Source organism: Mustela putorius, unplaced genomic scaffold (genome assembly GCF_011764305.1).
Source record: "Mustela putorius furo isolate JIRA1106 unplaced genomic scaffold, ASM1176430v1.1 tig00000145_pilon_pilon_pilon, whole genome shotgun sequence".
NCBI classification, from domain to species: domain Eukaryota; kingdom Metazoa; phylum Chordata; class Mammalia; order Carnivora; family Mustelidae; genus Mustela; species Mustela putorius.
In genome coordinates this window covers 31,416,112-31,432,266 of record NW_025421294.1, presented here as the reverse complement: position 1 = coordinate 31,432,266, position 16,155 = coordinate 31,416,112, and the positions used below count along the sequence as shown (strand labels likewise).

Here is a 16,155-nt window from a genome sequence, read left to right as displayed (position 1 = left end):
TGTTCTTTCTCTCTGTCAAATAAATAAATAAAATCTTAAAAAAAAAAAGGAATAAGTCAAAGCAAAATATATCAGCTCATCTACCAAATTGTTACTATCATTAATAAAAATATTAACAGTTGCCCTTTACTCAAGGCTGATTATGTAAAGATACTCTCATTGCTTCTGAGAGGCAGGTACAGAGCTATATATTGGCAGCAGAGGAAAAGAAGTTCACTGAGGATGTCTAGTTTAACACAACTTAGTTTGCAGAGCAAAGATTCAAAAACTGATCTCTGATACAAGACTGTGCTGTACTATATAATATAGTCTAATTGTTTCTGAGGCTGTCAGCCCCCTTTTCATATAACTATGAAAAAATATACATTCCAGTTATATAGAAATAGTAAAATAAAAGTTGGCAATATACAGACACCAGATTTTCCACATACAGATAACTGGAAAAAATTAAATGTTTTTATAGCTCTTATTCCTTTCTGTCACAGTCTTAAGGTTCAAAAGTACTTGCCAGAAGGTTTCTTATTTGTATAACATGGTTTTGAAGATGTATCAAATGGCATTTCAGATTTCCCTGGAAAATTTCAGTGCTTACTCAAAATTAAATAGTGTTAGGTTAAACCTAATCCTTTCCTCCCAATATTTCAACTGTTATTATTATTGTTAGTGGCTGTGGCCAAGATCATCATCTACCTCTATATGTTTTTCTCTTTACTTAGAATAAACAGGAAAATGTTTATCATGCTTGTATATCACTTTAAAAAGTCTATGCAATTATATTCTTTGATCTATTTAGCAATAATAACGTTAACAATAATAATAATCTCTTCTATTTCTAAAGTACTTTATGAGTTACAGATTGTTTATATATATATATTGTCCTATGTGAGCCACATCACAGCCATAACCTCGTTTTAAAGGGAGCGGAAGCATGGCTTAAAGCAGGCAAGCCATCTCCTAGAGCTCACACATGTAGAAGAAGCAATGTACCGATTGGAACTAGCATTTCTGATGTGAAAGCCTGCTGGGTACACCTTTGTCTTTGTCCTCCTGCTCGTGCTCTTTCCCCCATCGCTAGTGTTTCCTTTCCTTTCCTCATCCCTGCCTTCCCCACCGCCTTTCCTACCCTGTCTCTAGCGTCCCATCTATCCACCTACTTGCTTCCAGTATCTTTTCCACTAACCCCTCTCACCTCAGGTATAGTATGGTTCTTCACAGTGACCCACTGATATGGTAAAGTTCTAGTGTGGACTCTGAGGAGGAGGCCTGGAACCGGGATGTAAGTAAGCTCTTTGAGTAGAAGAAGTTTGTCTTGTTCACTGCTAAATTCTCAAAGCTTAGCACAAAGGAGGTGCTCAACAAATACATATTGCCAGGATGAATGAATGACCTCATGAAAAATACATATGGACACTCAGTAACTTATTTACTTTTGCTATTACTTTTGCTAATACATTGTCCCACCACTGTCCATTTGGTAATTGATTTTGATAGTAGATGTGTCAGTGGAATTTCTTTGTTGTGTTATTTTATATAAATGTTGCTAATTGTTAGAATCATGACTCCCCAAAAGTAGGAAGTGCTTTAGATACACTCAGCATCCCCAAAGTTTCAGATTTAGTTGCATGTATGTATTTTGTACTCCCTGCTATCTTAATATACACAAATTATTCTAAGTGGGTAACTAAAAATATATATATATTAATATTGCCCTGAAATCTTTTACTTTGGATTCAGTAGTATCAACATGTTTGCAAAGGTTTTGTGTTCCTGCTCACAAAAAAAAAAGGCTCTAATAACTTACAGTAATGCAGGCAGATTTACCCTGTTAGTTTTCCTGAAACGTTGTGTTCAGACTGTGCAGGGCAGATGTTCCAGTTGAGGATCAAGGCACTGTAATTCTACAAATGACTTTCAGCCATAAAGGCATCTGCTTTTTAAAAACCAAGAGGAAGGGTTAGAGGAAAAATAAAGACTCTTTAAGTTTTATAGAAAACTGTATGTATTCAGATAGATAAGAAGCAAGGCTCCTATAAACTTCTATTATTTAATCTAGGTGTTCTGATAACCGCACATCTATCTATATTCATTTTTAGGACATTTTTATATTTTTACTTACATTTAGTAGAATGAATGGCTGTTTTGCATTTTTATTTTCCATTTTAGACTCAGCTCAGTCAAAGATGACCTTCATTCCAAAAGAAAAGGCTCATTTCAATAGGAAGGTTCCCTCGCTAGAAAAGACAGTGTTCTAAGCACTGATACACTTACGGTTTTTTTCTTGTCTGATCATGGGTTCACTGGGGTTCTTATTTACAGTATCTGCTGAATATGTGTTCACTGTAAGGGAAAGATGTTTGAATGCTGGCAGGAGCCAAAACTATTTAAAAGGGGATTGTACCTGCTCAGAGAAGTGGCAGTGTTATGTGGGAGAAATATACATCTTGGAGTCAGACAAACATAGGCTTGAACCCTAACTCTGCCATTAACTGGCTGGTAACACATAGCAGATAATCAATGGGTATCAGTGGGTCTTGTGTGAATTAAACATAAAGAACAGAACAAAGTGCCTGGACCATAGTATATATTTAATAATTGGTTGCCATAATTATTTTAATTACATGGGAAGCAGAGACATATATGCAGAGTAAGAGTGTCTACCTTTGCTGTCGGCAGAAGGCCTTTGGGAGGCAGATCCAGGCATATGACATGTGACCTAGGCAGACTCGTTTTAAGCAGCTGTTCTCTCCTCCCCCGTAGCATTGTGGCCATATCTTCTTCCCAACCTTCAGCAGCTAGGGCTGGAATGGTGTCAGACAAGTTAGGAGCCAGATGGTTAGCTCTTCTCTGGCCAAGAAAAGGAGGATTCTTCCATTTATAACCAAAAAGGAATGTGGAAAATAACTCTGATGGTGTATGAATCTTGTAGACATACTACCTTGGAATTGCCTTTTCCCAATATATAGTTTACTTGCTGATTAGTCTGTGTCTGGAAAGCCTTTCTGTGCATTTATTGGTTTTTACTACTTTGCCATTGAAAAATAACAAGCCAAATACATCATGGTGGTGTGGTCCCATTTGGGTAATAATTATTCACTGGCAGTGGGAGATGTGCTAGAAATAAAATCAAATGAAGTGTTCTGCTTTTTACTTTCTTACACAATTTTACCCATAATAAATATGCCCTCTGTCCCTCAAAACAGCTGAGAGTGAAAACACATAAGCCCACTTACAAACTTATGTACATATATTCAGGGCAGCTAATAAAATCATTTCAGGAAGATTGACAGTGATAAATAAATCTTGAAAGACTTGTGCTTCTGTGGACTTCCTGGGGTTATAATGATTATTAATAAACTAATATTTGTCAGAATAGCTGGCACATTTTTCATGGTGAGGTGTGTTTCTAACCTGTTATGAATTGCCTTAGGACGTTGCTTACTTAAGCATCAGTTTTGTTAGAAACCAGAGCTTGCCCATGCTTTCTATGTCAAACTTGCTGAGCTTCTCTAAGTAGTAGGATGATATTTATAAGCATGAAATGAGATCTACAGTTTCATTTTTGGATTCTGTGTGATTATTGCTTTGGAATGTGGAGAGTTCAAGGTAACCGTTTGTCTCTGAATTCCATGTAAGTTGTCTTCACGCCTAAAAGTTTCAGTGTTTGCCAATGTTTTAAGAGCTACAAGCAATTCCTTTGAAAGCATTGTAAAATAAGATAACTTTAAAAGTTTTTAATGTAGGCTGAATAACATGATTCATACTAAATGGCATAGTAGAGAGATATGTTAGATTTTACTCGTTGTGTTTTCAGTAATGTGAATAAGAGATAAGATGATGTAGAAACAAATTAATTGGTACAAAAAGTGCTGGAGGATCATAAGTGGAGATCATAATTTACCTTTTTTTTTAAAGAATTTATTTATTTATTTGAGAAAGAGAGAGTGGGGTATGGGCAGAGGGAGTGGAAGAGGGAGAAGCAGACACCCAGCACGGTGGGGAACCAATCTGGGACTCCATCCCAGGCCCCCGAGATGATGACCTGAGCTGAAATCAGATGCTTACCTGATTGAGCCACTTGGGTAGCCCTCTAATTTACCTGTTTTTGATGCTGATGCTTGCAGTGCTACCTAATGAAGTGCCTTGTGTTTATGAGAAATAAAAAGGTGTTTCTTAAAAGGACCCTATTGTGGTGAAAGCCTTCTACATTACAGCCTTGTCCTTTGAGGTAGACTTTGTTCAGGATCATAGAATATTCAGGTGTCTCATTTTCTTACAACAGTTTTCTGTCATGACCCGCCTTTCCAGGGGATCTCATGGGAAGGGCTCAATTCCATAACCAGATCTCTATCCCACACCCACTGCCTGTGGGTGCCAGGTGCCCTGAGCAGAGGTGTGGAATAGAACACACAACATTTATTTGAGGTGCTCACAGTTTGACAAGTTTTGATGGAGTGCCCTTCACTGAAGAGTAAATCTTCCTGAAACCACAGCCAAGTGTCCTCTAGGTATTGAAAAGTGTGCTATTTTGTGTCAGGACTTACTATTCAGAATTTACTTTCAAAATGATACTGAACCTTTTCATTTTGTTAAGGAAGATTGACAGTGATAAATAAATCTTCATTTTTTTTTATCCTCTACAAGACTTTCCAAGTTTTTATTTCAGTTTTCATTATCCTCGACCACATTACCTATGACTACTGAAGAAATAATTTAATGAAATTCTGTAGAATTCTGAATGTGTCAGCTGAGTCAAGTCAATTAAATTTTAGCCTATGAAGGGAACTAAATTGTATTTCCTCTAATTCTTAGGAATCTGCTCACTTCCTTTTTCTTCTAAAACTCATCACTCATTGTAAAAATTGAGTGTTTCTTTATAGACTCTACAATTCCAAAAAAAGATTTGGAGCCAGAATTAATTACATTATAACTTTCTCTGCACTTTTTTTTTTTTGACTACTTAGACATACATATCATTACGAACATTTTAAGTTTTTGCTGTTAATTTACAATTCCAGACAAGAAATTTGAAAGGAAGATAATGAAATGAGTCCGTTCAGAGACTTGTACTTATACATTCAAATTGCCAGAAAGAGTCATTAAAACAAGATTAGGGGTGCCTGGTTGGCTCAATGAGTTAAGCATCTGACTCTTGATTTAGGCTCATGTCCTTGATCTCAGAGTTGTGAGGTTGGGCCCTGGTTTGGGCTCTGAGCTGGGTGAGGAGCCTGCTTAAGATTCTCTCATTCTGCCTCTGCCCCTCCCCCACCCCGCCAACCTGTCAAAAACAATGACAACACGAAAGGAAACAGAAAGTCTTGATCATTTGTTTGTCCTGTTTTTTCATTTGTGGCTTGTTCTTCCCCCATCATTTCCTGTGATTTTTCACTTCTTACTGAAGCAATCTATAGCTAGCAGCATGCTGTACATACCCAGTGGAACTCTGGAGTCTTATAGTTTATTTTATGTGGATTTGTGACAGAAATAAAAATTCAAAGAAGTTCAAGTCCCAGTCTGCCTCCCTACCCCCTGCATATGAACTCCTTATCATTTTCTGTGTTTCCTTAGTTGTTTTATTTGGGAACTACTTGGTCTAATTTGACGTGTTTCTCTTGTTGTTTCTTCATGATCAGTCTGGATTATAGATTTTTTTTAATATTTTTTTAAAGATTTTTATTTATTTATCAGAGAGAGAGAGGGGGAGAGAGTGAGCACAGGCAGACAGAATGGCAGGCAGAGGCAGAGGGAGAAGCAGGCTCCCCGCTGAGCAAGGAGCCTGATGTGGGACTCGATCCCAGGACACTGGGATCATGACCTGAGCTGAAGGCAGCTGCTTAACCAACTGAGCCACCCAGGCATCCCTGGATTATAGATTTTGAAGAACTAAGTCATGAGTCCTTCTCAAATGTGTTATATTATAGTAGAACTAAATGATGGCTGACAAATGGCCTTTTGGGGTTGCCATATACTGATTTCCATTTCCAGAAAAATGTTTAATGCAGGACATTGAGTTCAGCTTCAAAGCAGAATATATCTTGTAAGTATTCTTGAAGTTTGGATAGAAATTTAGAAAAAAAAAAAAAAGCATGGAGGACATGGGGAGTTAGAGAGAAGGGGGTTGGGTAAATTGGAAGGGGAGGTGAATCATGAGAGACTATGGACTCTGAAAAACAGTCTGAGGGGTTTGAAGTGGCGGGGGGTGGGAGGTTGGGGTACCAGGTGGTGGGTATTATAGAGGGCACGGATTGCATGGAGCAGTGGGTGTGGTGAAAAAAATAATGATACTATTATGCTGAAAATAAATAAATGAAAAAAAAATTTAGAAAAAAATATAATTGCTTGGATGGAAAAGTTCATGTTTATATGTACTTGAGCTTTTAACCAGGGTATATTTTACATTTAATAACATTTTTCATAATTGATTTCTTTTATGAGGTAATATATAGATTTTAGGGATAATTAGCCATAGGTTATAATAACAGTTCTGTCCACCAACTTATGATTTGGTGTATTAATTTTCCAGGGATTCTATAATAAACTCCTGCAAACTGGGTTGTGTAAAACAAAAGAAATTTATACCCTGACCATTCTGGGGGCTAGAAGTCCAAAATAAAAGTGTCTTTTGGGCCATACTCGCTCCAAAGGATTTAGGAAAAGGTTTTCCTTTGCCTCTTCCTAACTTTTGGCAGTTGCTGATAATCTCTGGCATTCCTTGCATTAATTCCAAAATCCAGAGGGTATTACCTCTTAGTATTTCTAAGGATGTTAAGCTGGATTTTAAGATAAGTAAGGTAATGATCAGAAATCCCTTATAACTTAGACAAATACGACATTTTATAGGAATACCACACTGAAGCTGGAGCACCTTTGTGGAATATAAAAGTCAAACTTCTATGTTAGAGATCCATATTAAAATAGGGGAGTGTTATATTTTAAAGGTATTTTGAGACTGTGAATAACTGTGTCTCTACTCTAGCAAAAACTATGAGGCCTCATTGGCTTACACAAAAGACTCTGGGAATGATGAGGCTCTGCATCTTTTATATCCTACAGAGTGCTGGATACCTTAATAATTATTTCCTTCTCAGGGACTCATGCCCACCTTCTGCCTCTCTTCTTCTCTACCAGCTCCTCCTGAGTAAATAAGGTTTTCTTTTACATTAATGGCCAAATGAAAAATTTTGGGTTCAGTCTCCCAAATCAATGCAACATAGCCTCTCCTCTCCAGGTACTCTTTTGTTTTCTGTACAGTAGAGACTTTCTGGGAGATGTATCCTTTTTTTCCTTTCTGAAATCTGAATTGCAGCCCAGACCTTTGGTCTTGTGAGGTGAGATTCTTAAGTTCTTCAGGCCTGAAGACACCCGCATTTCAGGTTTTTCTACTTCTTGCTTTCCTTTTTGCTTACTGTTGTCTCTAGGTGGCTCTTGGATCTCACACTGCTGCGGATGATGGTTACGCTCTCTTCAATCTGCTCCCACCTTGCCAGGCCCTGGGGACCTTGTTGCCTGGTATAGAAGGAATTCATTTCATCCTTTTGCTTTCAAAGACTTTCACCTTTGGATAACCTGATCTAGAGAAAAGGGCATCTTTAAATTTCCTCACTTAACTTTTGGCTCTGAAACAGTGTCTAAACCATAATGATCTTAGGACTCCAGAGGGGTCAGCAGAGTTTCCTGAATGTATTGCGTTATAGTAGAATTAACCAGTGATACGCTAATAGATGGCTCTGGAGAATAATGAGCTACTGAGATCTATTTCAATGAAAATGTTTACTGTGGTATCCTGAGTGTAGATTTAAAGCAGAATATAAAAATAGAGTTTCATTTAAAAATTAGGAAAAAAAATCATAATCTGAACAATGGTGTCTCCAGAATTTTATTTGAATCAGCCTCTTTGCAATTATTACATCAGGTGGTAACCAGATTTCCCTTTCAGTTGGTCCTGTTGAATCAGAATCATAAAATGGCTATGATATTAATTATCCCAGTGAAGATAAAGTCAGCATGATAGTGACATTTATCCATGTTCCAGCAGAGAAAAGAAAACACAAGTTAATGATTTGAGATTTATGTTTTATTTCTCTCTTCCTTAACCTCTGGTTTTTAGATCTGCTTGAAACTGTAGAAGAAATCCTTCCAAGCCTCCCAGAAGGTATCACCATTTGGGGGATGAGCGATTCTGTTCCACAGGGCATAACTTCACTCAAAGAAAAACTAAGCACGGCATCTGACAGGCCCGTGCCCCGCAGCTACCATGTGGCTTCAAGTCTCAAGTCTCCTCATCTTTATATTTTTACATCCGGAACTACAGGTAGGATCCATTTCTTCTCGAGAATTAAAAAGAGTGCATCATATTTGCAAAGCAACAGGAATTGCCGTCATGGGTACTCACCAAAACTCTGAGAAAGCATGCATTCAAGAGGTCCCAAGGTTCTTAGATCTTAGAACTCGCAAACTTAGATGAATTTGCTCTCACTATGACTTGGCAAGTTACCATGTTCACTTGGCCATTGTCTCATTTAGAAAGATTTTCGTCAAGTGTCATCGAAGACCTTGAAATGAATGAAGACCTTGATCCAGCCCAGTTGCTCTGAGTGTGAAATTTGCCCAGCTTATTGGCAAGATACCTATTAGCTTCTCTATTCCTTAAGATTCCTCAGTGGATCAGTGGGTTAAGCCTCTGCCTTCAGCTCAGGTCATGATCTCGGGGTCCTGAGATCGAGTTCCAAGTCGGGCTCTCTGCTCTGCAGGGAGCCTGCTTTCTCCTCTCTCTCTCTCTCTCTGCTTGCCTCTCTGCCCACTTGTGATCTCTCTCTGTCAAATAAATAAAATCTTAAAAAGAAAAAAAAGAAAAGGTGAATGGTATTTATGATAGGCTAAATAAGCTTTTGTCATTAGTGTGAAGATGATCAGAGGTTTGAATTAGAGCAAGGAAAAATATTCTGTTAACTGTTTCCTAAGCACTGGTGGTATTGTAGGCAAACTACTATTGCATAAGTAAAGTTTTCTTTTCTCTTTCTATGTGTCTGTGTCTGTCTCTCTTTTATTTACTCCTTAGATGCTAACAATGATCTCTTTTAGACTGGAGAGTAGACTATAGTTTTGATGTCTAGAATAGCTTTGATAAACGAACTGGAAAGTGCTCATGTGTCTCAGGTTGTCAGGATACATTCAGTCTGACTTGGGACTTTGAAAGAGACAGTGAAATTTCAGAAATGCTTTGAAAACTTTCAACTGAAGGTACTTAACCAGTTTATCTGTATGGCTGTTTTCTTGTGAAAAATAGAAAGTGATTGGTCTTCCAAACATTCTATACCACTTCCACCATCCCAAGGCCCAAAGAGAACAGGCTGGGGTGGAGGGTGGTGTTGCCCGGGGAATCAGTTAGTTGACATTGAACTCTTGATTCTGGCTCAGGCCATGATCACAAGGTCATGAGTTTGAGCCCCTCATCAGGCTCTGCACTGAGCATGGAGCCTGCTTAAGATTTTCTCTCCCTTTTCCCCCCACCCCCCCGCTAGCTTGCACATACTCACTCTCTCTAGCAAAAAAAAAAAAAAAAAAAAAGAAAAAAAAAAGAGAGAGAGAGAGAGACAATAAGCCAGAGCCACTAGTAACAGCTTTCATTTTCCAAGATTGAAACCAGATTGTTCTATGCGTTTATATAACAGGCTGAAAGCAAAGGCACTACTGATTTTTATTTTATTTTATATTTATGTTAAAGTTATATAGCTCAGTGATAAATTCTAATATTTTTAGAAATTTTAGAATTTTTAGAAATTTTAGAGAGAAGTACACCTATAACTTCCTTCCCCATTTCTCCTTCTCCAAACCAACTACAGTCAATATTTTTAGCTCTTTATTTTTAGAATCACTTCCATTTCTTTGCATAAAAGGAGAATCTTACTGGATACTTAGTAAATGCTTACTGAAGAGTATATACTGATTTTCCATGATGGAAATGAGGATTTGTCTTCTCTCACCAACCACTCTCTCTCTCCATTCATTTCTTTCTCTCTGGTGGAGACACATTCTTTCCCCAATGTCACACTGATATTGTGTTCTTGTGAATTTTGACTGGATTGGTATCAGTTATCATAACTTAGTAAACACTGTTAGGCCTTCCATGTAAAATCCCCCCCCAACTTGGGATTGACCATTATTCTTATTTGTTTCCTTGCTTCCTTAATTTTCTATACACTTCTTGCTGGTTCCTACTTTCCTCTTTTTCACCTTTGGTATTGATAAAGATAGTCTGTATGTTGTCATGCCTTTGTTCTTGGCCACCTTTTGCCTGGAGCTTCTCTGTGATTTCAGTCTCAAGCCCTCACTCTCTGGCTGTCCTTTTTTTACCATTGTCCTGGGAATTTCACTTCAGTTCTTTTCTTTTTCTTGATCCCCTAATTTCTAGATTCTAAATTAGTTTCCTCAGTTTACTTTTCATTTTTTTAAAAAAGATTTTTATTGATTTATTTGACAGAGATCACAAGTAGGCAGAGAGACAGGCAGAGAGAGAGGGGGAAGCAGGCTCCCTGCTGAGCAGAGAGGCCGATGCACAGCTCAGTCCCAGGACCCTGAGATGGTGACCTGAGCTGAAGGCAGAGGCTTAACCCACTGAGCCACCCAGGTGCCCCAATTTACTTTTTATTTTGTCACTGTACTGATTTCAGTAGCTGCCTCCTAAAGAATATTTAAGAGGGGAGCTCTTGGGTGGCTCAGTCGGTTGAGCATTGGACTGTTGGTTTTGGCTCAGGTCATGATCTCAGGGACAGGAGATCAAACCCCATGGCAGGTTCCGTGCTTAGCAGGGCTCTGCTGGAGATTCTCCCTCTCTCTTTCTGCCCCTCCCCATGCTTGCATCAGGCAGTCTCTCGTGCTTGCTCTTTCTCTCTCTGTTTCTTTAAAATAAATAAATCTTTTTAAAAAAGAAGAGTATTAAAGAGGTAGAATCTCTAAGTCCTCACATCTGGAAATACCTTTATCCTTGTTGGTGTAGCATTCTAGGTTAAACACAATTTTTATCCCTGGCTGTAAGGACATCGCACTGTCTTCTGACTTCCACACAGTGAGACATTGTTTTCTTTCTGATATCTTACCCTTTACATGCTAGCTGGTGTTATTTTTCTCTTTCTTTGGGGGGAATTTTTTAACCTCTGGGAATCTTCAGTAGTCTCTAATCTGGATGACTTGTACTGGGACTAGTCTTATTTATCCATTTTATTGAGAAATTTGTAGGCCTTTTCAGTCTGGAAACTCATATCTTGCAATTCTAGATATTTGGAAATTGAAAAAAACTTCTACAACCCCTTCTTTTTCCTTCTTTATTGCTGTTCTTTCTATACAGCCCCTCTTATTGTATTTGTTTCTTGTACATTCTTTTGTCTTTGAAACTCAAACTTTTTAAAGATTGGCCCTCCTGGGCTGAGTTATTAATTTTCTAATCTTTTCTATCCCATTGTCCTTCTTTATTTTTCATCTACTTTCTTAGTGATTTATCTTTTAAACCTCTGTTCTCTGAAAATGCCTCTTTGTGTAGAAGGCTATTTTTGTATTACTGATTATTTGTTATGTTGTATCTCTCAGAATATTAGTGATAGTTTTTTTGAAATTATCTCTTCACCTTGTCTCTTTTTTTGCCAACAACCTCTTATCTTTTGGTTTATTTTGGTCTCTATCCTTTATCCTAGAGGATTTCCTTAAATAACTGGTGACCTTTGGCTGTCAGTTCATATTTAAAGTGCAGACACTGAAACACACACGAAACCCCCAAAACAGATCCTGGCTAGAAGCTGTGTGTGCATGAGTTGGATTTGTGGACTGATTGATTTCGTCATCCAAGACATTTTCTTGGGGGATTCATGACTGCCAGCGTCTTCCAGTTTTGACTTGCAAATGGTTCAGATTACTCAGACAAGAAGCTCAAAGGGTAAAATGAGTCAAATGTAGGGGCTGGAGGAATAAGCAGACTTTCTCTCATTCCCTTTGTTTGCTCAATATTTCTTCTTCCTCATGTTTCCTGAGGCTCATCTTTTCCAGAGAATAAATCTCATAACTTCTACCAGTATGGCAGAAGTAATCTGGGCTATAATTTGTTCTGTTTTCTGAATTTTAGCATAAATACCAAAAGCATTTATTGAAATTCTTCCAAAATTATTTTGTGAATGAGCTTACACAGGGAAAGTGAACATAATAATATAAAGAGGAAAAAAAGAAGTACAGGCCATCAAAAAAAAAAAAAAAGGAGAGTGATACAAATGTCATCTTCTTATAGCTTAAAGTCCTAGGCAACCTGGGGTCCTCTTATGGAGAGCAAAACAAAGCCATGTACAGAATTGGTCATATAGTGGATGCCTTGATTTTTTAAAATAATGCTATTGAAGAGTGTAACAAAACCATGAACGCAGCCTCATTAAAGATTTAATTAATTTTTTTAATGAAAAGAATCTCTAATACAGACTGGTGTTTTGTAACTTAAAACCTTGACCTGAATTGATTGTAATAGTAGTAAATATGATCATTTATATTAGTATGCCATCTAATGTCAGAAAAGTCATTTGATTCTCATACAGCAAAGTCTTCTGATGTTGATAATGAAGAGGCTATTGGTGTATGTAAGGAAGTGATGTAGAAAGTGAGGCTTTGAAAAAGTGAGCAATGGAGGGAGAGAGTTCTTTCGTGAGGCCTTTCAGCAGATTCTAAGAAAGCCCTTGGGCTGATAGTGAACATTTCCTAGCCATTCTTACTAATGCTAAGCCCTGTTTACTCAAGATCACCAAAATATTATATTCCTACATCTGAACAAACATAGAGTGTGTCTGAGTAAGGAAAAGGTTGACATGAGTTTTGATGGCATTCCTGTCTCTTTGACCTAGAAGGTTTTCTTGATGAACAGGGGTGAGCATTATATAGATGCCCTTTTCTATAACCTTGACCTCATTGTTTCTTAAATAGAACTTCCATAAAGCTCCTTGTTTGTAGTTCCATATTTACCATCCATTCTATAGGGTACCTGTTCATCAAATTTCTAAGTCTTTCTAAAGCTCTGCCAGTGGTGGAGGGGGGTGGGGATCAGCTTTCTTCAAGGCTCCTCTCAGGTGTCAGCTTTTTGGGTCTGTGTCAGTCATCACGGCTGTCCATCTGCTCTTCTGAAATTTTATTGATTTAATCTATAAATCCATTCTTTTTGCATTGAGGGTCTAAGTATGTGTACTTTCTGCCAAATTCTAATTCTGTTATTATTCACTGGTCTTAGTTAGGTACCTTTAAGAATATCTAGGAAAACTGTTTAAACCTGGACAGAGCAGCCATGGGTTCAGCTGTTCCTAGAAGGAGAGGGAGGAGGAAAACTAGCTCACCACCCACTAAGCTTTTCCTGGAAGCCAGGTGCTATTATCATCTCAATCTTTCTTTCCTTCATCTCTCCTTTTCCTTAACCTTACAGAATTTTTCATTTTTCCAAAACTATCCCAGAATTCCCCAAATTATTTATTCCTGCCTCTGGATTAGATTTCTCTTGACATTATCTCTTCCTCTTTCACCCTCCTAATCCCCAACTCACTGGGTATACCTCCCTCCTGCCTTTATGCCTGGACCTCCTCCTGGACCTATGAGGACTTCCAATGCCAAGGATTTGTAGAAGATTAGAAGAGCAAAGGACTTCAGAGCATTTCTCAAAGTGTGTTCTATGATAGGTCCCTTCACATGTTTAAAGAACTGAAATAAACATTAAAAAGGGGTGGGATGCCTGGGTTGCTTAGTTGGTGGAGCATCTGACTTGATACCACATCTTGATCTCAGCGTTGTGAGTTAAAGCCCTCACTGGGTGTGGAGTATACCTAAAAAAAAAAAAAAAAAAAAAAAAGAAAAGAAAAATGAAATAAGATAAAGCAAAATCATATGTGTGTGTGTGTGTATATAAAATAAAATTATGTATATATATACGGCTTTATGACCACATAAGTTTGAGAGACACCATTAACAAAAATACCAAAGTTTTTGTATTGCTGGACTCTGCAAGGGCTTTAAAATGTTAATGTGCTTCCTGACTCTTCAAAGGGGGATGCTAAAATGCACTTTTAACAAACTTTATTCTCCTTTTTCTTCTTTCCAACTTTAATCTCCATCAACCTTGATCACTTTAATTTCTTGGACAATCTCATATCTGTTGTCTCTTTTATCAAAAAAATCTAGGGGATGGGGTACCTGAGTGGTTCAGTCGGTTAAGCAACCGAGTCTTGATTTCAGCTCGGGCAGATCATGATCTCAGGGTCCTGAGCTTGAGCTCTGTGTCTGGCTTCATGCTGGTGTGAAGCTTATTTAAGATTCTCTCTGTCAAAAAAAAAAAAAAAAAAAAAAAGATTCTCTCTCTCCTTGTCCCTCTGCACCCTGCCCCCAAATCTAACTGAGTACTTTGGATGGTTTATAATAAATTAATGAGTTCATTATCACTTAAAGCTAACCAAATTAGGAAAGGAAATATCATTAATTAGTTTACTAAAGTGCTTTGAAGGAGTGACATAAACATACAGATGGAAAACAACTAGATAAAGTTTCCTTTTTTTTTTGGTCACACCCTAATTGAAAAATTATTTTAAAGTTGGGTTTCCATGAGATCAGAAACAGCATGGGAAGTAGGGAATATAGTGACTGAAGAATCATGGGTGGGAACTTCTTAGAAGCAGAAAACACATAAAAACTTGAACCTCTGGATAAAGAAGAGAAAGGCATTAAATTATCAAGACCAAGGATGGAGATAGGCTCACCCAAAATCTTTATACGTGGCTGTGATGAGAAAATTTGGACAGATTCCCTGTGCTTGCGGATGACTAGAAACTTCCATGTTGTGAGATGCCAACCTGTCAGGAAGAGCCAGAGACACTTCTTTTGGAAAAAAAAAATTAATAAATTTTAGCTAGGATAAAGGCAAGATAATGCCAGTCTTTGCATATGAGATCAGTTGTCTTCCAGTTTAGTAGAAATGCAACACAAAGCTGGTCTGTAAATGTCAGGGCAGGTACAACAACAAGGTGGATTTGAGGTTCACCTGGGTTAGTGTCTAGGAGACACTAAAACATGTGGTTCATAGTTCTAGGTGCCGCTGTGACCAAAAACCCTATGAGGGGCACCTGGGTGGCTCAGTGGGTTAAAGCCTCTGCCTTCGGCTCAGGTTGTGGTCCCAGGGTCCTGGAATTGAGACCCGCATTGGGCTCTCTGCTCAGCAGGGAGCCTGCTTCCTCCTCTCTCTCTGCCTGCCTCTCTGCCTACTTGTGATCTCTGTCTGTCAAGTGGATAAATAAAATCTTTAAAAAAAAAAGAACTTCCTTAAAAAAAAACAAACCTATGAAAATTTTGGCTCTTATCAGTGAATATGTTAAATCAGAGCTAATGATATCCTACTACTAGTAAGATGGTGCCCCCATTGACTGAGCCACGTGTAAGTAATTCTGATTACTACAAACTGCTGAATAGAGGATGAAACCGAAGAAGGCCTACCAGAGCAAAATTGGAATTTAGTATGGAACAGGTAGAGCTCGTTGTCTGAGTGAGATATATGTTGGGACATAGAAAGGCCACTGTGAGTCAAATCTCAGTTGGAAGATCAAGCATCATTTCAAGCATCGTTCACAGTTCATCCATGCTGTCACAAATGGGAAGATATCTAAAAAAGTAAAACAAAAACAAATGGGAGGGTATCTTCCTTTTGAATGGCTGGAAAATATTTTACTGTGTATATGTATACATTTTTTTTCTCCATTGATGGACTTGTTCCCATATCTTGCTATTGTGAATAATGCTATAATAAACATGGGGTGCAGATGTCTTGTTGAAATCTCATTTTCATTTCCTTTGGATATATATACAGAAGTAGAATTGGATCATATGGTTAATTTATTTTTAATTTTTTGAAAACCTCCATTTTGTTTTTTATAGTGGTTAGATCAATTTATATTCCTACCAGCAATGTATAAATATTCTGTTTTTATTGCATCCTTGCCAGCACCAGTTGTCTCTTGTCTTCTTGATGGTAGCCGTTTTAATAAGTGTGAGGTGTTATCTCACTGTGGTTTCAATTTGCATTTCCCTTGTGATTAGTGATATTGAACATCAGTTCATGTGTCTGTTGGACATTTTGATGTGCAGTTCAGAGTAATGTCTATT

At 37.9% G+C, this 16,155-nt stretch overlaps 1 protein-coding gene across 1 annotated transcript in view; it reads left to right on the top strand.

Moving 5' to 3' along the window:
• Positions 1-16,155, top strand: part of SLC27A6 (solute carrier family 27 member 6) — a 64,122-nt gene that overhangs the window by 4,535 nt on the left and 43,432 nt on the right. Inside the window, exon 2 of the mRNA XM_045075552.1 lies at positions 8,105-8,308. Within this exon, the coding sequence (XP_044931487.1) occupies positions 8,105-8,308 (204 nt within the window). The remainder of the gene's footprint in view (positions 1-8,104; positions 8,309-16,155) is intronic.